Genomic DNA, 22,513 nt, shown 5'->3' on the forward strand with positions numbered 1-22,513 from the left:
AACATGTTGTATAATTTACACGTATTATACTCCATACTGGATAAAAAGTACTACAAAAAAAATGTGTATACCGTATATCCTGGTGGATGTACAAAGCAAGACAATATTTTATTGTCTCAGTTTTAAATTTAAACTGCTGAAAATTTGGTAGAAGCCCAGAAGTTGCCAAGACAAACAAATCAGTCAACATTTATTTTAAGAGCAATGAAACGGACAGCATGGAAGAACAAAAATCCGTTTCAAGACATTCGTGAGGCCATGGTTAAAGCCGGAGGGAAACAAATTGAGATTTTGACTGAAAGGTTCTTGGCATCTTGGAAATGAAGAGTCACTGTTGTCAAAAAATAAATAAAATATCACAAATGTTAATTCTGTAAGAAATGTAAGAAAGAAAGCCGCCTCGTTGCCAGAATATTTCAAACCTTTTTTCGTCCTTATTTGGAAAAAGATGGCTAACAATCCAGGATTCTAATTTTCACCAACCATGAATCATTCAGTTAATTTTAACAACTCCCTTTGTCATTTTTACACCACGCTTTGTTTTTTGTCCATTTCTTTTTGAGCTCATCGATTCGGCTCAAATAATTCATCAAGATATTTTAAGAATCAACATGAGCTGCTTTCTGGTGGGAAGTTGAAAAGTAAAAAAAAAAAAAAAAGTCACAGATTCAAAGTCTGGTTGCATTATTTCCAAAGTGAGCTTCCCCTCCTCCACCTATTGCAGAGTCTTAGGAGAAAATAAAAAAAGATAACTTATACTATGGCATAAGGCATAAAAGACATCTAAACATGTAACTCAAGATATTATCTAAGCCAAAATAGTGATAGTAGTCACTGAGAGGTGACTCTAAGAGATAGAACGTATTATTCAAAAATCAAGATTAAAAAGCCACAACGCAGATTCCAAATGTAAACATCATATTTACAGAAATGTGTCCTGTGCCCTGGTTACATTATATTTCAAGTGTTTGGTCATGATGGCCACGGTTACATCAGAAGGAAAAAGGACGACAGTTACCGTGTCGTCCTGGTAACTGCATCACAGTTGTGATGCACAGGAGAGACGGGTTGAGAAATAAAATAGAAATTTGGTGTTTCCAACACTTGCTTTGGAAGTGTTCTGAAGACTGGAGACTTGAGCCAGTGTCCGCTCTGAAAGTTGAAAATGAGTCGATTCCTGTCACAAAACAATTTCTCAGTGCATTTTTTCAGAAAACAGCACAGGTGTCTGTGTTGGTAACACTGAGTGATTTCTTACACTAAACGTTGAGTTAAAAGTTGTTTACGACCCTCAACTTGACCAAATGTTAAAATGGGAAACTTTTTCTCTGCAAAACATAACGGTTTTGGGTATATGCAACAATTTTCTAGCCATACTTTCAAAGCTTACATAAATCAACACAAACTTTAAGGTGCAAATTTTGACAAGTTTAAACGAGCCACACCCGCTATGTTTGTGTTCGTCCTTTTTTTCATTAAAACTATTTCCACCGACAGCTGGCGTGTGACGTGTTGCTCTGCTCCATACCTGTAAAACAATTTGTAAAAACAATGTTCATCAACGGCACAGTCCACTTGGTCCATTTGCCTGAGCAAAGTGAATTGCAGTGTGGATGTTCCTCCCTCCTCAGGGATATTATGCCTTCTGTTAGTTTGCTTCTACAGACTGAGTTATTTTAATAGACTCATTTCGATTCTCGCACACCAAGCAACAGGTGAAGCGTCAAAGCAATCTTGATTCAAGTGGGTGACTCATCCATTTATTTCACTATCAGTAAGTGGCGTACGGTTATTTTAGGAAACCTGAGTACCGTAAGTTAAAGTCACTAAAATTGTAAATGTTTGACAGGGTGGTTGGATGAAAGCAAATTAAGTCAAAACCTGCCTGGATATGGTGACCAAATAAAGTGGTTTTCACTCACCTTCAGCCTCTTGGAGGAACCTCTGCTGGCTGTAGCTGCCCATTAGCTCGTATTTGCTTTTCTCTTCAGCCTGGAATACAGACAAGTGAGAACTCTTAAACATAATTTGCAGTGAGTGGCCATACCAAGTGCATGAATTCATTACGTAAGTGTGATTTTCTACTTTTTACCCTACTCAGTGGACATGTCAGGAGGATTTATGGACAGAGTGGATGAGCAGGATTTACTGAGAAGTCAGACCTCGTCTCATTTGTGGAAACCAAGTCTAAGGTGTTATTATCCAAGACGCTGCTACTCTCAGAGCGTGTAATCCCAGACACCCGACAGCAACGCTGCTGGGAAAATTTATCAAAGACCCCAGACTTCATGTGGCCACCATTACAATCAAGGCTGGAACATAAAATGTAATATATTTAGTGAACAGTTTCTATCTGAGCTCACTGCTAAATCATAGCACATTTTTTATCACAATGTTTCATGAAAGTCATGAAATCATAAGTCATAAAATTTGTCGCCATCACAGCAATCAAACCCTTCTTATAATTGCTGAATAGCGATTTTTGATGTGCGATTTCCAGTAGTATTTAAAAAAAATATCTGATGATGAGCTGCTTGGGATAATCTTTGTCTGTTCCCATAGATACGACATCAAATTCAAGTGGGATGCTGCCTGGGCCACTCTAAAATATTAAGTCTTACTTTTATTTCTAAGAGACTGCTGGGAAAATTAAAAGTTTACTTGGAACTTTAATCTACGAAGGCTACATTAAATAAAGTCCTCATATTGAAACCAGTGTTTGGTAAATATCAAGTTGTATAATCTGAAAACTAGTATTAAATTTCTATTAGAGCAATCATTTTAAAAAAAAATCACAGTCCACAGAAACTTATTTTAAGTCCTTTTTGCTGCTTCCATGTCTGTAATTCTGTGCAGCTGCAGTCTACATACTTAAATTTCACAATAAGAAATGACTTGATAACAATAAGAATAAAACATTGGGTTTGCTTTGTAGTTTATTGTCAACTAAAAAAAAGTTTGCGCTGCTGCTGTGCATTTTCACGCCAGAACAAAAGTTTGCCTGGATTACCGCTCACTTTCGTGCAACACTCATTTCTGTACGTGCCGAGTTCTGGGTAAAATATTGCGCAGGTTGTTTCTGCGTACACAATATTTTTATATGAGGAGGCAAAATACCTCAGAACAACGAGCGTCTTAAACATATTTGCCATTTTACCACAGATTTAAACTTTCTGCAGAAGCTGGATGAATTTTTGTAAAAAAATAGCCTTTAAATTGTATTTTTGATACATATTTTAGCAAATGATTTGTTCTGACAACCCTAAAAGAGGCCGCGTTGGTCACTGTATGTTAACTATTATGCTCCTGTCTGCGTCTGACGCAATCGGCTCTGTGGGAAGTGCAGAGCCAAGACGGTTGAAGTGTTGTCAGTGTAGCAATTCTGCAGCTATTATTGAGCCAGTTTTCAAATTCCCCTATAGAAGCTTTTTCAAAAAAGCAGCTAAGGCTTTTTCTGGTGTTACTGAAGACTTTCTCTGACATGAGAACATGTATTGTTCTTCCTCTGCTAAAGGCCTCCACCCCAAAGCACAGCAATCCTTCAGCTGCAGTCAGCACCGACTCTCTTACATTCAGGGTGGGAAGTAAATGGGATTTTTTTTAGAACGGAAAAAAAGAAATATTAACGCCCTTATTTGTCAATTCATGAGTTATTTGGGTTGTTAATGTAAGTTTTATACAAACTAAATTTTAAAAATGCTAAAAATATTTGTTTTATTTAGATGAACCTCTGAAAATCAATTCAACTGAGAACATTAATGTTAATATCAAAGAGTAACACACACTGTAGGTAACGTGCATTGTATGTTACTAGTTGAAATTACTGAAACTAATCATCACCTAAACCAAATGTCAACAAAAAAATCTAATAATCCAGTGATTTATTTTATTCCAAACATAAAATGAGAAACTATAAATCAGCAAGACTGAAAACAAAAAATGCTGAAAAATTCTATTTTATTTTTGAATCCGAGATTCAGGACTTATGAACTAACACGACGTCCAGTTTTCTGGTTTAAATAAAGTTACATGTGTGTAAAAAGCTGATTGTGTGAAGCGGATCACGGCGTTGTGTCGACGTACCTCTGGGTGTTTCTCCGGCATCCGACTCTCCATGACCTCATAAGCAGGATCAGCTCTGCGTCGTTCTTCTTTACCATCAAGCTTTTTCTCTGGTAGAACAGAAGAATATGTTTGCCTAAGTGACGCCATGCTCTATATTAAAGTCTATATTTAATATATGCTCTATATTAAAGTCAACACTCAGCACGTAAATTATCCTTTCTCTAAGAACAAATTATTCAGATACGTTCATTACAAACAAGAGACACACATATTTGTAATCGTAATCGCCAATCAAGCACAAGAGCCATTCAAAGAGGGAATACAATTCAGCTTTTTACTACACTTAAAATGCATTTTAAAAGGTCTTTGGTTAGTGTTTATTGTTGAATTATTATTGAATAGCCATATGTCCAAATATGTTAGCAAACACACAGGGTGTTCTAGGGAGTTTTTACAGGACTGAACTTTGCATGTCCAACACACAATAATACTAAAAACAATCTTTATACGTTGTTTAATCCTCCATTGTTTGGAGACACTTTTTTAAAAGAAAGTGTTTAAATTTGAGCCAAAGTGGACTGATGGATGACACAAATGGTGCCGACACTAATAGAAGTGATGGAAGTATCCGTGCTTTCTTGTTTCTGATACATAATTACCTACATATGACACAGTTACAGTCTGTTTTCATAATCAATTACAAAAGGACATTTTAGCACCAACAAGGTGATTTCCAAAGACTCATAGATCAAACCTCAGTTCGGTCTTTCAGACCTGATTCCTCTCATCCTTTCATTTGACTTCCATCATTTTATAAGCACACGCAGCGTGATATGCTGTGGTGGTCAGATATAAGGACTGTGATGAAAATGAAAAGAAAAAGCATCTAAAGTTCAAAGGAAAAACTGAAAGGTCTTCTGAAAATCTAAGTAACTATTAATCATAATCACCTTTTCAAAAAAGTCTGAGTATCATTTAGTGGTGGTCCAACATATTTGCACAGCACCAACATAAACTCAACATGTTTTAACTAAAGCACTTAAGAGGATAATTGATGCATATTTTGGTGTAGATCTTTGGTTGAATTGCACTTTATAATCTTGCATAAACTCTACCAAGTCAACAACCTTATTCATTAGATGTCATCTTAAAAGGAGTAGTTATTCATAAAATATGAAGAAAAAAAATGTACTAGAAGAATATGCAGCCAATATAAATAGTCTAATTCCTCAGTCTTTATTGTGTAAGTTCAGGTGAGCTTAGTTGAAAATGACAAAAGAGACAAACATCAACCGGTGCAAAGAGTAAAACCTTATTTGATTAAACAAAAGCTGGCAGGAAGAAGAAGAGGTGAAAAAAGGACGAAGAGAAGATTCATTTCAGAGGAGAGTCACAAAGGACACCGGGGGTCTTTCTTACCCTCACTTCCTGTCGAGTCATTTACATCTTCCGGCCGCTGCCGCTCATCAACGTCCCTGAGGAGTTCGTGAAGCAGCTCCTCATCAGCAGTTCTGTCACTGCCTTGGCTTTTCTTCAGGTACAGTCCAGTCGGGAAGCTCCGACAACTATGAATTGTCCTGCGGGGCATTTTAGCAGGCACGACCTGCAGCGGAGGTTGGCAGAGCTCTCCTCGACACTTCAAACAGTTTTCATAAACGACAGCTCTTTTGTCCTGCTGGGAGCCCCACGGCGGCGCAGCCTGTGCCAAAATGAGCTCATTTGCCGGAGCGGGGCTCATCGACTCGTACAGGTTCGCCATGTGCGGCTGGCCGCCTGCACTCAGGAAGCTGAGCAGATCAGATAAGAGGTCGGATATTTTTCTCTCTCCTCTCTTTGGCGGCAGAGACTCCTCACCCGGCTGCCCTCTTGGCGACTCGGTCATGCATCCAGTGGAGGCCCGGTACGTGTCCAGAGTATTCTTCACTGCAGTGGTGTGCATGATGGTGCACGGCTGATGGATTACTGAGTTTTCCCAGCATGCATCGATGCTTCTGTTCATGCAAGAAACAACACATGCACTATTTAAAAAGCTTTAAAGGGATTTGTTCTTACCTGGTAAGGTTGGTATTCCTGAAGAACCCATTTGGATGCAGGGGTTACCCTATGAAACAATGAAAATGTGACATTATAATGCATCTAGACTGTTTCCTTCATAGTTTGAGTGGCTTTAGAGTCAATCAGAGTGGCTGAATTTAGTTTATATCAGGTTGCACATCTAAAATATTAAAAATTAGCTGCCAGTGTTGTGTTTTTGAAGTTTGCAGTTTCCCATCTTTCCAGCTTTCCTGTTGGCTTAAGATGACTTCCAGCAATTAATGCATTTGGTATAAAAGAAACTGTGAGCAGCTTAAATGCTTCTTTGTCCAAGCTTGGTAAAGAAGTTTAAATTTAACAGGACCACTCATCAAGCACCTTGAAAAGCTTGATGAAGACAAGCGCTCAAATTTTAATCTATTTAAAAATTATTTTTTTCAAAAGAGTGAAGCTGATTGGAGAGTTTAAGAAAGCCCACCAGTTTCTTTGAGAAGCACTTTATATTTCATGTAGGAACATTAATTTTCAACGTATTGCTGAAAATTACTCATTCGATGGGTACAGTCATCTAATTATTTCAATACAGTCACCTTTTTAGGTTCAATTGTTCAATTGCTTGTTAGCAGAAATGGCAAATCGATCAATCACACAGCAGCAGATCAATGAATCGAGGCATCTAGACGCTGTAAAACAAAGCTGAAACGGAGCTTTAATCTGTCAGTGAAAGAGATTTTAAGTGACTTTGAATTGCTGAGCTTGTCTCAATATTTCAGAAACTGCTGCTCCACTAGTATTTTGAGACACACCAGTCCCTGAGATTTGCATGAAATGGTCCAAAACAGGAAAAAAAAAAATCAAGTATCTGGCCGCTATGTGGATGAAAATGCCTTGCTGTTGTCATAGGAGATTGGACAGAACGGTATGAGATGATAGAAAGGCAGGTGTAGCTCAAATAACGACCCTTTACAATCAAGGTTGCCAAGGTTACCAGTCTTAAATCAGGTAAAAGCATCAGACCACATATGATGCCACTCCTTGTCAGCCAACAACAGGATGCTGAGGCTAAAAATAACTCACACTCAACAAAACTGGACAATATGAAAAAGATGTTTCTCTGGCTCTATGAATCTTGATGTCATCTAAATAGGAGATTTTAATTTGTTGGATATTCAGCTAATGAGGTTTTCATGACAATATGGACCATGACATCTAAGGAATGTCAACACATTTAATCTGTGCCACAAAAATGTAAGAGAGTCCAGAAGCCAAGAAAGGGTCCTAACTAATCATCTGTACCTTACCAAGTAGCCGGTGCATCTTAAAAGGATCCCGCTATCAAAATTAGAGTCTGTTTTGATCAGGCAGTGAGCAAACTTACAAAATCAGCAAACAACCACATACATTACATATATAATTAAGGGAATATGTCACATTCATAATTTTCTGAGGTTTGATTTCAACCCACCCTGAAAACGAATTGTTAAAATACAAGCACTGAAAAAAATACGTACTAACAAAGAAGTTGATAAATGAGATGAATTACTGTATTTTCAGCCCCAAAACAATAATTTTGAAGCAGGAATATACATCATCTGTGGTGACGGCATAATCAGACAAATCTGAAGAATGAAGACTACATTTAGTTTTAATCAAAAGCAAAGCCTTCACCTAAATGCTTCAAATGTAAAAGATGCACCAACAAAAGTAGAAAGAAAAGAGTGAGAGACTCGCTGGCGGCTCTGTGTAAAGACCTGCTCTGAACAATGACGGTGTGAAGCTAAATGGGCGGCTCTGCTGACTTGTTAGACAGATGGGCCGTGGGTTTGTTAGTTGTTCTGCCACCAAAACGCAGCTTGAAACCACAAAGGTCAGTGTTACAGAAATCCCCAGAGCAGATGAGACGCTCGCTGCTGATAAAGCAAACACACAAGCTGAGGCTGCCTGACAAATCAAAAGGAGAAACGATCAGTTTTTCTTACCTTAAACCCACCACACACTGAGCAGATGGCCACTACAGTTTTGGAGGCAGAGAGGGAGCTGCAGGTAAGAGAGGACCCACTAGAGGGCAGCGCCTTTGTTTTCCTGCCGTCACTTGAAGGGCCCTGTGCCTGTGCAGGATCTGATTGTCCATCCGTCGCCTCTGACTGAACCTCAGCTGCTGTCGCTCCACCTGCGTCCCCCAAATCAGACTCTGTTGGGCAGTCTGAAGGAACAGGGTGGTCTTCAGTTGATTTAAAGGGCTCACAGTCTTTGTCGCCCCCACTCGCTTCATGAAACACTCTCCTGGGAGAGTCATAGAGGTACCCAAGAAGCGATGTTGGCACCTGGTACTCCTGTCCAGGAGCAGTGGGACAACTGCACGGGCTTAGCTCTTGAGCCAGCTGTGGGGGTAAACTGAACACGGAGCCAAAGTCCTCCCCTGGGGCGATGTCCAGGCTGCCTGTGTACGAGGAGAAGCTCCCGGAGTAGGACGACTGGCTGCCGGTGGCGATGCCGCTGTCTGAAGAGCTCTGACGGCCGATGTCCTGAAGCTGCCGGGGCGGCTTGGCCGAAGGTCGGCCCACGCCTCCCTGGCCGGCTGAAAGCTTCTCTACAGTCTGCAGCGGCACCTTAGCGCCAGCGTGGCAGACGCTTCCGGTGGCGTTTGAGGCGGGTTCGGTCCAAATGGCAGGCCTGCTGCCGATGCTGCAGTCTGACTGGCTGGTGTCGGACGTGTCGGAGGAGCCAGATATGCTGCGGTCGTCTCCCCCAGCAGATGGGAAGTACGTGGATGAGACTGCCAAGAAAAAAATATATATATTACGTTTAACATTTCATAAAGCAAATTAAAGCACAATGATATCATCAATTGGTTAAACATAAGCATAACTAGTGCTGTCAGTGGACTAAAAAATCTGATTAATCAGATTTATCACTCTAGCTCTGCGATTAATCACTATGCTCAAGTTTGTAAGCTTGAAATGTAAAATTGCGCCTTTTCAAAACATTTCTTAACAGAAACTATCTACTGTCTCAAACCAAACATGTCTGAAGACTTTGTTTTCCAGGTTTTCATATTCAGGACGTTTTGCTTCAAACATTAATTTAGAAATGTTAACTATAAACTGCTTGAGGTTTGGTGGAAGGATAATTCATCGTTGCAACATGTACATACTACCTTTGGTTTTATCCAAACATCCGTCACTGTGTTTTTTTTTAAAGCGAAATTTGCCACTGGTTACAAGAGTCTGATTCTCCTCGCTCATCCTTTGACTCGTGTTTGTGACTCTGCATTGCTGACCGCAGCACAAGACAGAGGAATGCACAGGAGAGAGGTTTTTAGGTCAAAATATGTAATGCAGATGAATCTGCTTTATAAAATGTAAAACTTTTTAGATTATTTCCATTTGTTAATGATGACAGTCCTAAAAGTAATATTTACAGTGGAGACGTGAGCGTTTGATCAGCATTTTGGTTTAAGTTTCCATTCTTGACAGGCTAAAGCACAAGCGTCAAACACCAGTGTCCAGCTGAATGAAGTAACTAGATAGATAATTCAGCCATTTGATTCGACTGTGTTGGACAAGGGACACATCAAAAAGTTGCAGGACACTGGAGGACTGGACTTTGACAGCCCTGGGTTGGAGGATCCCACCTGTGCTGCTCTCACTAGAGAGCATGCTCAGTCGCTTCTCCAGCTCCTGGGTTTCCAGGTTCAGCTTCTCCTCTGAATTGGTTTGGCCTGAATTTAGTTCTGCAAAAAAACGAAAAAAAAATCTTTAAAATTATGAACAAAAAATAAATCTTCAGGATAGATATATGAGAAAGGTGTGATGTAAGCTTAAACGGTGAGAATCCCAAAGCTTTGGCTGGGCCTGGAAAAAGGGGTCTAGCATTGCAATGTTTGTGCACCAGTACAGGGTTTATTTATAGCACTGCCACGTGGCTCTTTCGGCATGCTTTCTATTGCTGCTGCTGGTAAGATTCTTGGAGCCGAGCAAGGATCTAATGTACCTCGAATAGCCAAGGTCAACTCTGGCGCTGAATTGATTCAAAGGTCTGATTCCTGTTTGATATTTCCAATCCTGAGCAACGTTTTTAGTAAATGTTAGATTGTGTTTTGCTAAAAAGAAAATTTTTTACTTCGCGTGAAATTCCTTAATCTTACAAAAAGGCACAAAGAGACTAAACATTTCCCCTACTATGTTAGAGCGGGCGCTTCATTAAAAGCCTAGCATGAGGCGCTTGAGAAATTTTCATACAATGTATAAATCCGCGTCTGTGGTTTAGAAAGTTGTGACGTGCAGCGCTGCTCGTTAGTGTTGATTCTCATTTAAGCAACGATCCATGTATCAACATCAAAACAGCAATAAATGAATGTGCCAAACAATGCAATGTGACCTGCAATAATCATTTTTGCTCCAACTGTACAAGAAAACATAAGTTTTGTTTTGCCAAAACACAGGCCGGTTTGAGAGGAAGATCTCCATTTTGGGATAACAAAACACACACACAAGTGTGATGTTTTAACTAAATATGTGATTTAGCTAGGAGGCTTCCCTGGATTTTATTTAAGAGTAAATAAGTAAAGCTGGCTGAACACATAGATGCTGCAGTTTTAAGACTTTTTAAAGACCTTTTCAGAACATTGTGTTTTTTCCTTTCCACTCATTTCCATGGACCAGAATAGGACACACATTCACACCTAAGCGCAATTCTAGAAAGACCAAGTAAATTTATCACAGTCATGTTTTTGGACTATGAAATTAAGTATTTTTGCAAAGACTTTTAATAAGAGCTACTCTGTTTAAAAAATTTGACATTTTCTTTCAAAGCTCATGTTAAACAAACTTTGAAAATGTTCCTGTGTCTACAGGTACGACAAATAGAATGAAAGTTTAATAAAGGAATCCAGAATGACGTGCAAATTACAAAACATGCCAAAAAAGTCACTGCTATTTCTCTTTAAGATAACCTGCTTTTACATCTCTAATTAATATTTCAAACTTAAAAAATCTTAAATTAAGAATGCAGATCAGAAAGCTAATAGAGTTTATGATATAGGGGCCGGAGCAACATAACAGCTCAGAGCGACAAGCGAACTCAGCGTCATTACAGCAGTTAATCAAAACTGTCAGCCAACCTGCAGGACGATACGGCGAACCAAAAGTGAAAACAAGACGCATAACTGTTCACCACAGAGAAGATTTATGACGGTAGAACCTTAAAAAGTGACAAAAACATCAGCAGGGAGAGTTGAGCGCTGGTTGACTGATCAGTCGAGGCAGCAGAGGAATCCTGAGGATGAGGTTACACACATGCTCAGAGTGATTAGGAGGCTTTGGCTTCTCTGCTTGTGTGAACTGTGACTTTGACCCCTAAGGCCCCTCTCCAACATCGTCCCTGCTATTTATTGCTCTTCGCACTCTAATAATAGGAAAATTGGCTCAACCTGTGATTGGTCGGCGAGATGAGTGAAAACTGGGACATGCACAAACCTCTGCAGGTAGCACTGTGGGAAATAAAAGATAGCAAAGTTCCTTACAGGACAGAGGTCATCAGTGTTCTGCACTCAGTAGGTGTATAATAAAAGTATGTAAACTTCCGACTGACTCAATTTCACATATCAAAGTTTTTAAATAAAAAACAAATGTGGTTGCAAACCATTGTCTACTAATTAAAGCAGAAAAATATCTTTTTAAATCTTGTTTGACCTCATAGGTCTCGGTTATCTGTTTCCAACTCCTGATAAAAGAAAAATAATTGTTATTCAAGTTGGCAATTAACAGAAGTGACTTTTTGTTCTTAGTTCAGTGTTGGTTCCCCTTGTATCTGCAGAGGCTGGAAGAAAATCTTTGTACGTGTGTTACATTTCAGGTGGACCAAAGAATTTCTATTCCTTTCAAAACACCTTAAATCAGATGTTGTCTGAATTACTGACTGATTCACAGGATTATCAAACTGGATAAAAGGCATCTTAGTCAAGGATACTTGAATCCACCAACTTCTTTTGCATAAATTGTTTCACTCCATGTGAGCAACACGGCAGCTTGGATTGATCTTTGCATGAAACGCAGCAGACGAGTGCAGTACTTGCCTGGCAAAACGGGCCGCAGTCCGAACGGACCTCTGCTGGGGCAGATGCCTCTGACGATGCAGTCGAACAGAAAGCTGATCTGCTCGCCCTCTGCAGATGCCAGAAGAAAAACACCAGCCCCTGTAGGAAGTGGATGTCATCAGTCTAAGTTTTTTTTTTTTAATAACATCAATTGGCTAACCATGCTAATATCTCCATGAGCTTTAAATACAATAAGACTTATGGGCAAAAATGTAAAGATCACACAGTTGGTCAAATGTCCACCATAGCCTAAAAGTAGGTGAAGTCAAACATAGCAAGTGTCACGATCTTCAGGACTTCAGTCATTTCTTCAGTTTTAAGATTCCTTGTTCTTGACGTTTGTTTTTCAAATGTATTTTCAGCTCTTAGTGGCAATCTTTAGCGAAAAACTGTCTTTACTATATTTGTTTCTTCTGTGTTCGCTGGTCTTGAGTTTTGTTTGAATCTTGGTCATGTCTAACGTTGGGCTGAGTCTCTGGTTTGTTCACGTTCCTGTAATTGTTTCCCAGGTTCCCCGTGAATTCTGTCAAATATTTCTTTCATTGCCTGAGATCTACTGCAGTTACTTGCTTTCATCACAGCTGCACCCAGTTTCTAACCAGACTTCTCGTTCAGTAATCACCTCTCCAGGTTAAATATATTTTGGTGTTAGTTCAGATCCTATCGTTTCCTCCTGCATGTCCTCTGGTCCTCGTTATTCTTCCTGACTTTTGGTTTTCATGAGTTTTTAGTTTTTCGGATTTTGTTAAAGTAAGTAGCTTATTTTTTTAGCCTCCTGCCTCCTTTGCGCTTTAGGTCCTGCTCTACACTATTCTATAACAACAAGAGGATTTCTCGCATCAGATAGTCTTGGTAAAAACAAAAACACACCCTTTGCCATCTGTAGCATTTCAATAGGAAATATAATGTGGTCTTTATCAGGGTTTAAAGTTATTAAAATCATTCCCAAATTTCAGCTAAGACCTTTATGAGACACTACTAAATGTTGAAGATGTTTAAAAAAATGTTTTAAATTCATAGTTTATACTTTCCAAATAATCCAGAGGCAAGTCGTACACAGTGACTGCAGTTAATGAGTCCATTTCACACACACAGATGATCTAAAGAGGAGTAATAAACCTCAAAGCTGACATAGGTTTCACTGCTAACTTGTCACTAAAAGCTCTGAGGTGACAATCCTTACGCTCAGCACGTCACTGTTAAATTTAACATCAGACCAATGCAGTAGGTTGAGACTAAAACGTCCGTCTTTCAGCTCGGAGCCTCAAAGAAAACAAAAACCATCGTGAGGTCAAAGGTCTCCGACATCTCTGACTGTACAGCTGCCGGTCCACTTCAAGACACAAACAATAAAAAAGGTCACTCCATTCCTCAAGACCACCCTTGTAAATCGTCTTTCCAATGCCGCCGAGGTCAAAGGTCAGCAGTGAAGTCTGCTCGAATGTCTGCACCGGTTGAAACTGAGAATCTGCAGGCTGCTCGCTGTTATGTTATCTAATCAAGACATGTCTCGTCCAGCGAACTAGCTGTTTATGAAACTTGAAACCTGCGACTGTACACCCACAAGTCGAACTTTTATTAGCAGACAAAGAATCATCAGGTGCACTGCCAAAAGCTAGAGTGCAAAATAACCACAAAGCACAGGTGGCAGAGTTTATTTGGCTTGCGTTATTCAGAGTAAAAACAAACAAAATAAAAACTCAAGTGGACCCTTCTGGTCTCTGCTTCAACAAGTGACAAAACACCATCTCTATAAAAAGCAGCAGAACTGATTAAACTGGTTCAGGAGGTAGGAGGTGTGAGCTTGCCTGGATCTTCACAGGCAGTCAAGAGCCAAGAGATTCTGTTAACAGCAGGAAAGTACATGGTTCTTAGCTCTTTCTTAAAAATCTGAAAAGAGTGCCGCGCCGTTGAATTCAACCTGCTGAGGTTCACTTGTTGGTGTAAGTCAACATCAGCTTTTTTTTTTTTTTGCCCACTCGTTTTTGTAAACCTCACAAATCCTGTAACAGAATCTCAATTGGATTTACGAAGATGAAGGCTTTTATTTGTCCATTTCAATCTATGAATATCTTTCTAAGCCATTCTTTTGTAGTTCTGGCTGAATGTTTAGGGTTGTTGTGCATATGGAGGGACTCTGTCCTTCAGAGTTGGGCATCTTGACTGGTTTTGATTAAAGCTCTCCTTGCTCAGTGGGTCAGTTTAAATGCAGAGCCATGTCTGTGTAAGTTTGCATGTGCATCATTCTCTTCTCATGTACAATAGGATTAAAGAGATTCATAGTGATTTTATTTTTACTTCTGAATTCAGAATGATAAGATTGTTATACAAATATAAAATTTAACATGAGCCTTACTGAGTCCTTAGTAAAAAAATGTGAGGCAGTGAGTGTGATCCCAGCATTCCCTCTGCTACAGGTTGAAGTGTTCTTGGACAAGAGACTAAACCTGAAGCTGCTGAAGAAACTGGGCGTTTAAAAGCACTTCCAGTCCAGTCCATTTATCATTTAGCAAACAAAGCTAGTGAACTGGTAAAAGATTAAACCAGTATATGTCCCTCAAAGCGTCTAACAATGTTGCTGAGGTCACAGATGTGCTTTAGAGAATTCAAGTTCTTCTCAGCACTATTATGATCTACAGTCACATTTTAGAGGTGCTGGATGAGGTCCGAAAAGCTCTCAGAACCATATTAGTTCAAATTAAACTATCCAGTCCAATATATGTTCATAATTTATTCATTTCTTAAATGATATTATGCATCTTCTCTAGCATCTCCTCAGACCTCATTAGGCCTAATTGAAATGATTCTGCAACATGACTTCATTTCTTCTGATCATCTGAGACCCGGTGTGGGTTTGGAGCTACTCTCACAGCAAAACTGATCAATCTGGAAATTTTTATAAATGTGACCATACACCCGTTTCTGCAATATGCACAGGCTGATATGATTTATGGAAATTGTCCCAGAGAAAACGTGGAAACTATTTTGTTTCGCAGCACAAAGCAAACAATGTGCCAAAGAGATGCAGGCAGCAGGTTGCAGAATACACAGAGTATACTTTTATTGCTAATTATTAATGATGATAATTACCGATGTTAATCTAGCATACTGTTCACCGAGGTTTTTTTTAATTTTTTTAAGCTGTTTATCATCTGCTTTGCTGGAAAATTGCATTTGAGTTCTTGTGTGAATTCCTTACATAGATAAATGTCTTGAACATAATAAAATAATTCTGATGAGACCTAAGAAAGTTAATTTAGAGCAAAAAAATTAAGTGAGCTTGAAGACGTGTTTGAGGCAAATGTAATTCACAAAGCTGAAAAAAGTCTGTGGTATATTTCCAGATGTAATATAATAAATTATTCATAAAAATAATTCTCACTTCATCCATTTTAAATCAATCACTTGCATTATTTGGAAAGTAACCAGGCAGTCAAAGATTATTCTCATTACTTAATGTGTTGACCTTTTAAGATTAAATATATCAGCTTACGGCAGTAAAAATGCTGAACATTGTTGTCTAAGATTGGAGATAAAATCTAACTTATGAAAGTGAAGCTTACGGTAATTTGGGAAATTAAACTACTCTGATCTAAATGTGCATTTAATAGTACATTGATACAAAACTTGAGGGCAAGTGAAAAATTATTAACCTGAATCTTTTGCTGCTTTCATTAGCCATCTGTCAGTGCAGCACCAAGCTAAACACCCACTGTTAGCAGAAAACACTGAGCAGAACCTTAAGAGGTTCTGGGAGAGCGGCTCATGTTTCCTACAAAGGAGCAGCCCTGAGAGAGGACACACACACACACACACACACACAGACAACAGCTTAGTGTGCTGCCAAAAGAAGAAGCGTCAGCTACACTCGTCCCTGAGCTGCTGCGGATAAACTGTACTCAGAGATTACATTACCAGGTTGTACTTGTTGTTTTGTAAGTGAAAGTAAAAGCCTGGTGGTTTGATGTCCTGTATGTGGATCTGTTGCTGGAAAGTTTCACCATTCTCATCATATTCACTTTTTTTTAAATGTAGGAAATTATGCTCCTACATTAGATTGCTTCATAAATGAAAATGTCTAATGTTGCCATATATTTCCTCACTCCCAATCCTAACTGCTTTAAGTCAATTCTTTGCTTTGCAGAACTACGCAGTTAAATTCGCCAACAATCAAACATCTTCGTGTTTGGTTTGTTTGGATTTAGCCATCCAGCTGAGCCGAGACTCTCTCATCTCAAGCCACCTTCTTCATCCTCTGAGCTTGTTGAGCCCGAGGCGCTGAAGCCTCATACGCACCACGGATGAAGTACTGCAGTGCAATACCTTACCTGGCACCTCTAAAGCATCATGCTGCAGGGCAAACCTGACCATACAACATAGTTAGAGCTTGTTCCAGCCTCTTTTAGGGAGATTTAAAGTACAAGTAATCATCAAGTTTCCCCCAGAAAACCTGCTAAGCCCAGTGGTTGGGCGCTCAGCAGTCATTCATCCAGCGGTCCGTCATCTTATTGAGTTAAAAAATGTTTAAAGTTGACAGGAAATTTGAAAATATCACTTGATAATTATGTGTTATTGAAAGATTGGAATACCAACTATAAAGTCTTAAAAATGCAAATATTTTAAAAAGACTTTAAAAAATAAGCAATGCTTAACCTGGTGGTCCGCCAGGCTTATAATACACTGGGGGAAACCCTGAATCGTGCATTTTGAATCATTTTGAAACATTTTTCTCCATATTTGGAGAACAAGGCATTGGTTTGCATATTAAAATTGATTTCTCAACAAGGAAAAAGATCTTCCTAGTCAGAAGATTTTGAATAGATGTGTAGTTTGTAAAATAAAAGTTTGGAGTGAGAACTCTTTTACTTTCCCCAAAGATTCTTCACAGACTAAAAGGTCATTGATGCTCCCCGTATGCAGGCCGAAAGCTCTAATATATTAAAATTTTAGTTCTTCACTTAAAATACCTAAATAATTAAACAATAACACAATCAATGTTTGGAATAATGAGGCTAAAGTTGTTCTGAATGTCAGTTAAGAGAAACATAGAGGAGTCGCTGCAATGAGCTCGCACTTCTACACACAGAGCTGCACATCATATTGTGGTAATCAATGAAAAATGACAAATAAAATCTAACTAACAAATAAAATACTTTCTGAACTTTGAATTGAAGATCAAATCATGGAGAAAAAATGAACAACAAAAAATAGGACATGAAAACAAAAGTTACCAACGTAGATTTCTCAAACAAAAGCTACAAAACAAACAATTTAAAAATGTCTTCTTGGGGAGAAATCTGTGGAAGTACTCTTAAAAATTCTAGTTAACAATAAAATCCATCTGAAGGCTGTCTTGGTTAATGAGTCTGCCTGAGAGAGACCAGATGGACAAGAAGAAGAAAAAGAGAGTCTGAAGCCAAAAATCCTCCATCTTGACATTAAAGTTCAAAGAACTCAGATTTGACAAGGAGTGAGAAACATCTGATTAAACTTTATATTTTATATCCTTATCCACATGGTTTTAATAACCAAATCATAAAAAGCAGAGCAAATGCTTTGTTGTGTTCCTTCAATCATTTCTCAACGCTGGATGAATTGTACTTCACACGACTAATAGCAGAAAAAATCCCCAACTTGAAGCTAATACTTCAACAGGAAACTTTGGAAAAAAATGTTTGACACATCATCTGTGAATTAACGAGAGAACGTTTGCATTATTAAGAAAATCAAAAAGCTTCCCTGATTGTAGCATCAAAGGCTTCTTTAAGTGCCGAGTTGTATGGAAGCGATTGGCAGACAGAAAGCTGGAGCGTCATGACTAAATCTACTTACAGTATCCACATCTTGTTCCCCCTTCAAACACAAATCCATTCGGCACCGGTCCGTATCTGCGCAGGTCCGGCAGGTTCCAGTGGCCGATGATGACGGGAGGAAAGTCCCGGACGAGGGCCAGAAGGTTGTTGCACAGGTGAAGAGTGGCAGGTCCGCCCTCCAGCTTGGTCCCTGGTAAAACCCCAACGCCGAATCTGTGAACTGAGCAGACGGAGCAGCAACAGATGCAAAACTTTAATCCACTGTCCAACCTCTGGATGTGAATAATGTGCGCAAGAAAATCAGAGGAAAAAATGTAAAGTACCGTATTTTCAGAACTATAGAGCGCACCTCACTATAAGCAGCACCCACAAAGTAAAAAAAAACAAAAACTGGAAACGTACATAAATAAGCCGCACAGGGCTATAAGCCGCTGGTATCTCCGCCGCTCTCGGTTTTCCACAAGGGCGTCCTGAATACATCTGCTATTTAGGTCTCCAACACCGAACCATGGATTCGTTCACGTTTACGTGCAGCGGCTATCGGTCTGTGCTGCCAGATCGATAAATGATTAATCACAAATGATTAAATTACAGACCCTTCTCCAAGATTCTTTTTATGTCAAAGGGTTTTGAAAAGGTAGTGACTAAACAGCTGGTTTCTTTTTCTTTTTTTTTTTTTTGAGAAATGGGAGCCGTTTAACAAATTTTAGCCTGGCTTTTACAAATGTCACTCCACAAAAACTGCTTTACTTGAAATTTCTAGTTATATTTTGGGTTCTCCTGGACCTTCCACCACCTTTGACCCTGTTGATCAAAGTGTTTTTGGATGTAGTTGGTTTATCAAATATTTTAAAGCTGTTCTCCAGTTTTAAAACCTTTTCAAATGAATTTTAAAATATCAGTCTTCACTTTTAGAGCCCTGTTGAGGTCATGCGGTCTGAAACCAGAGGGGATAAATCCTCCAGAGTCGTTTTAACTAGCCTGAGTTTCTATAATGTTAGATGTCTGCCGGCTTATCGACTCTGTTCTCGTTTATGTTTCATTTCAACTAATTTTAAGCCCATTCTTACCGTAAGTCACTTTGTTAGATTTGAAAGTTGCTGTCGAAATAAAGTTTACTTACTTAAAATAAGCAACAATCATAATCTGACAAACACCAAAACTCAGACGTAAAAAACTGTGACGTAATTTCTCTCTGCCATTGTTTGCAAAGTTGTTTCCAACAGGACTGTCATCAGAGACATATTTACAATTCAGCTGCCAACTGATGAACAGTTCAATGCTATTATTAGTTTCTATGTAGGTTATATAATAGCTCCACAGGGTTACACGGCAGTGAGTCTCACTGCAATGCCAAAAATGCTCCTTGTACAAAGACAAGTTGTCATAAGTTGTATAATAGATGGTCTGAATACAAGAATTTCAAGTTACAAATCACCATAATGGAAACATTCACTTGTACTGCATTCAGTTTAGTATTATTATTTGATATTAAGTTTAATCAGAAGACTCTGGGGTGTCTTAAATGTCACACTTAAGTGTGACTGTTCACTGGTTAAAAAAAAAATTATGACGTACTCCTTTAAATACAGACAATTCACTTCATTATTCGTCTATTATTTCTGCTCAATACTGGTTCAGTTGCTCAATTATCTGGTTCTAATTTCAAGTTTTATAATCCTCTAAAATAGGCCTTTCTGATCATTTGTGAAGTTAAACAAATATGCCAACATGAGCCCAACATGAATTTAGCTTCATGTAGCTCCTCTACAAAATAAACTCAGAAGAAACCAAATAAGTTGCTTAATTTGACAAAGTATTTAAAACATTTTTTCATAGCATGGCACCCTCTGCACGTAGCTGAATTACTCTCCTGAAAAAATGTCAAGCTGATTCTAAAAATACTACAGAACCCGGTCAGTGACTGTACCTTCGTTAATAAAAAATAAATAAATAAACAGCCAAATCTTCAGCAAGTTGCCACTTTTTACTTGTTTCTTTTGATTGAAGTGAGCCAAGGCTTTAAAGGAGACATTAAAACAGAAGTGCAAACAAAATGGTGATTTGTTTGCATCATTACACCCCTAGTTCTTATTTAAGTCTTTTAAAATTTCTAAATTCTGAACCGCAAAGTTAAAATGAGTAGAAACTCGCCAATCAAAGAGACGGAGATCAGAATCTGACAATTTCCCTGTGATTAGGTCTGAGTGGCAGGTCAGCAGGTCCGACACCAAAAAATTGCAAAGTTTTATTCAAATATGTCAAACAAATAAAATATAAGAACTGCCATCATATTCGATCTATAACTACAAAAGCAAACATTAGATCCTCTGACTCAGTTATTTTAAAAACAATTAAAATCAGACAAACATGAGGGAGACGTGCTGAAGATTACATGGGGATGCTCCTGCATTTTCTCAATTTTTGTTCTAGTATTTACAACAAAATAAAAGAACTGGGTATTAGACGGGAAAATCCTTATTGGTTCAAATCAGATTGCGTGCTTACAAATGTATAAGTTTCCTTGTTTGGTAATCTGAAACTGAAGCTCCCAACGTTCTGGGATTTTATTAAAGAGAAATCTGTAATTTTCAAAATGTTTTGAAGTCCGTTGGTCCTCACCCTCTCCAAGGCCGTAGCGCAGGCGGAGCTCCCACGCCTGCAGGGCCTCCCTGCTGTCGAAGCCCAGCAGCGCGACCTGGTTCAGGCAGAGGATGGCCAGAGTAAAAGCCACGCCTTCATACCACTGTCCAGGGTCCAGGCCACAGATCTCCTCCAAGGTGAAACTCGCCCTCTCTCTGTTGCTCTGGAGTTTGTCTGATTTGTCTTTAAAAACCACTAAAACGAGGCAATCTGGAGTGGCGAGACAAAGAGTTTCACACAGGATGAGGTACAAATAAATAAATAAATACTGCAGGTTAGAGGTACACACGTCTAAATTAACTTATTTAGATTCCTAAAAGTTACTTGTTTTAGTTAAATACAGTTGAAACAAGATTTACATGCACTAGGTAAAAAAAATAACACTGTTTGACATTAAAACAAAAAGCTTTTCTTGTTTTCAGGTAAAATTATTGAAAATATTTATATTCATATTCATGAAATACTAAAATAATGAGAGAAATCATCTCTTATTACAAATATGACATATTTCCCTGTTTTAGAGGCTGATGCTTGGATACTGGATTTGATTTGAGCAGAAAAACAACACTTATGGACACAGAAAGAGCAGACTTGTTTTTCACATACTGATGGCATTTTTATCAAATAATTGATGAGAAGTATTTATAATTCAAGACGTTTTCTTTCCTCAAACACAACATAGGTTTTTATTTCTACTTTGACTTCATATTCTGACCGACAGTAGCCGCTGGTGTGTCCTCCAGTCTGTTGACACCTTTCAAGAACAACTCGGTGTCAACTGACAAAACAGCAGCATGTCCGCATTTTACTGTCCTTCGCGTACACACACACACACACACACACACACACCCCAGCACACGCAAATACACACTTAGAAAGACAAGGCATTAGTGCAGACAGCTGTAACAACACTGACATCAAAGATCTGAGGAGGAGCACCACTCAACCTGTGCAGCATGTTAAGCTGTGCAGCCCTACATACCTTCCACACACACACACACACACACACACACACACACACACACACACACACACACACACACCAAACACACACTTCACTGAGACGTCCCACATGACACCCAAAGAGCTTTAATCTGCACAGGAATCAAATTAAACTACTTTGTTTCATTGCAGACCTTGTTACATTTTAAAAGTTTAAGAGACAGGTAAATGTACATTGTAATAAGCATTGAGCTGAGCAGTAATGCAGCAACAATCCTGCAATGAGAAATGTTGAGAAATTGTTTAAAAATGTTGACAAGTTTCACATATGTCAACCTCATATATATCATTAGATTTTTTTTTTGATTGCGATTTTGAATTTTTCCATCAATGCGTTGTCTCCATCCACTTATGGTTGCAGGATTTTAGGCAACTAATAAACCTGCAAGAACAATTTATGGAAACCAAATAACCTGTACAGAACCCAAGCATGGACGGGAAGAACATTCAAACTGTGCAGAAATATCCCCAGATCAGGATTTTAACCAGGGACCTTCTTTCTCCAAGTCAACATATATCATAACTGTGAGACTATAAAGACCCCTGTTTATTTTTCTAACGCAAAAAAAGCCAAATGAGCACAGCCTTAAAAGGGGAAGCTTTAAAAAAATTCAGCTAATTTAGCATAATTCAGTTTAGCACAAATTTAACTTTGAGGCACGCAGATATATAAAGATATATTGAAGTCAAGTCTGAGAACGTCTCATGCTGTAATTTTGACAATAAATTGACATTTGTTGTGTTTGATGAATACAAACAGATTGATTTGATTTTCTTAATTTTTATACGCCAAACCATCATCCTTCCACCGCCGTCAAGTGTTTTATGTTTTCTGCATAACAAATATTAGACAGATGTG

At 38.7% G+C, this 22,513-nt stretch overlaps 1 protein-coding gene across 2 annotated transcripts in view; it reads right to left on the reverse strand.

The window, feature by feature from the left end:
- Positions 1-22,513, reverse strand: part of LOC114157960 (protein Dok-7-like) — a 35,176-nt gene that overhangs the window by 11,948 nt on the left and 715 nt on the right. The window contains exons 3-11 of one of the 2 annotated variants that reach the window (XM_028039239.1): positions 20,632-20,862; positions 18,029-18,229; positions 12,176-12,295; positions 9,734-9,832; positions 8,079-8,875; positions 6,118-6,166; positions 5,485-5,988; positions 4,084-4,172; positions 1,923-1,992 (exon numbers count right to left, since the gene is read on the reverse strand). In XM_028039239.1, the coding sequence (XP_027895040.1) occupies positions 1,923-1,992; positions 4,084-4,172; positions 5,485-5,988; positions 6,118-6,166; positions 8,079-8,875; positions 9,734-9,832; positions 12,176-12,295; positions 18,029-18,229; positions 20,632-20,862 (2,160 nt within the window). The remainder of the gene's footprint in view (positions 1-1,922; positions 1,993-4,083; positions 4,173-5,484; positions 5,989-6,117; positions 6,167-8,078; positions 8,876-9,733; positions 9,833-12,175; positions 12,296-18,028; positions 18,230-20,631; positions 20,863-22,513) is intronic. The other variant, XM_028039240.1, reaches the window with a different exon arrangement.

This window comes from Xiphophorus couchianus, chromosome 14, assembly GCF_001444195.1.
Source record: "Xiphophorus couchianus chromosome 14, X_couchianus-1.0, whole genome shotgun sequence".
In the NCBI taxonomy this organism is placed as follows: Eukaryota; Metazoa; Chordata; class Actinopteri; order Cyprinodontiformes; family Poeciliidae; genus Xiphophorus; species Xiphophorus couchianus.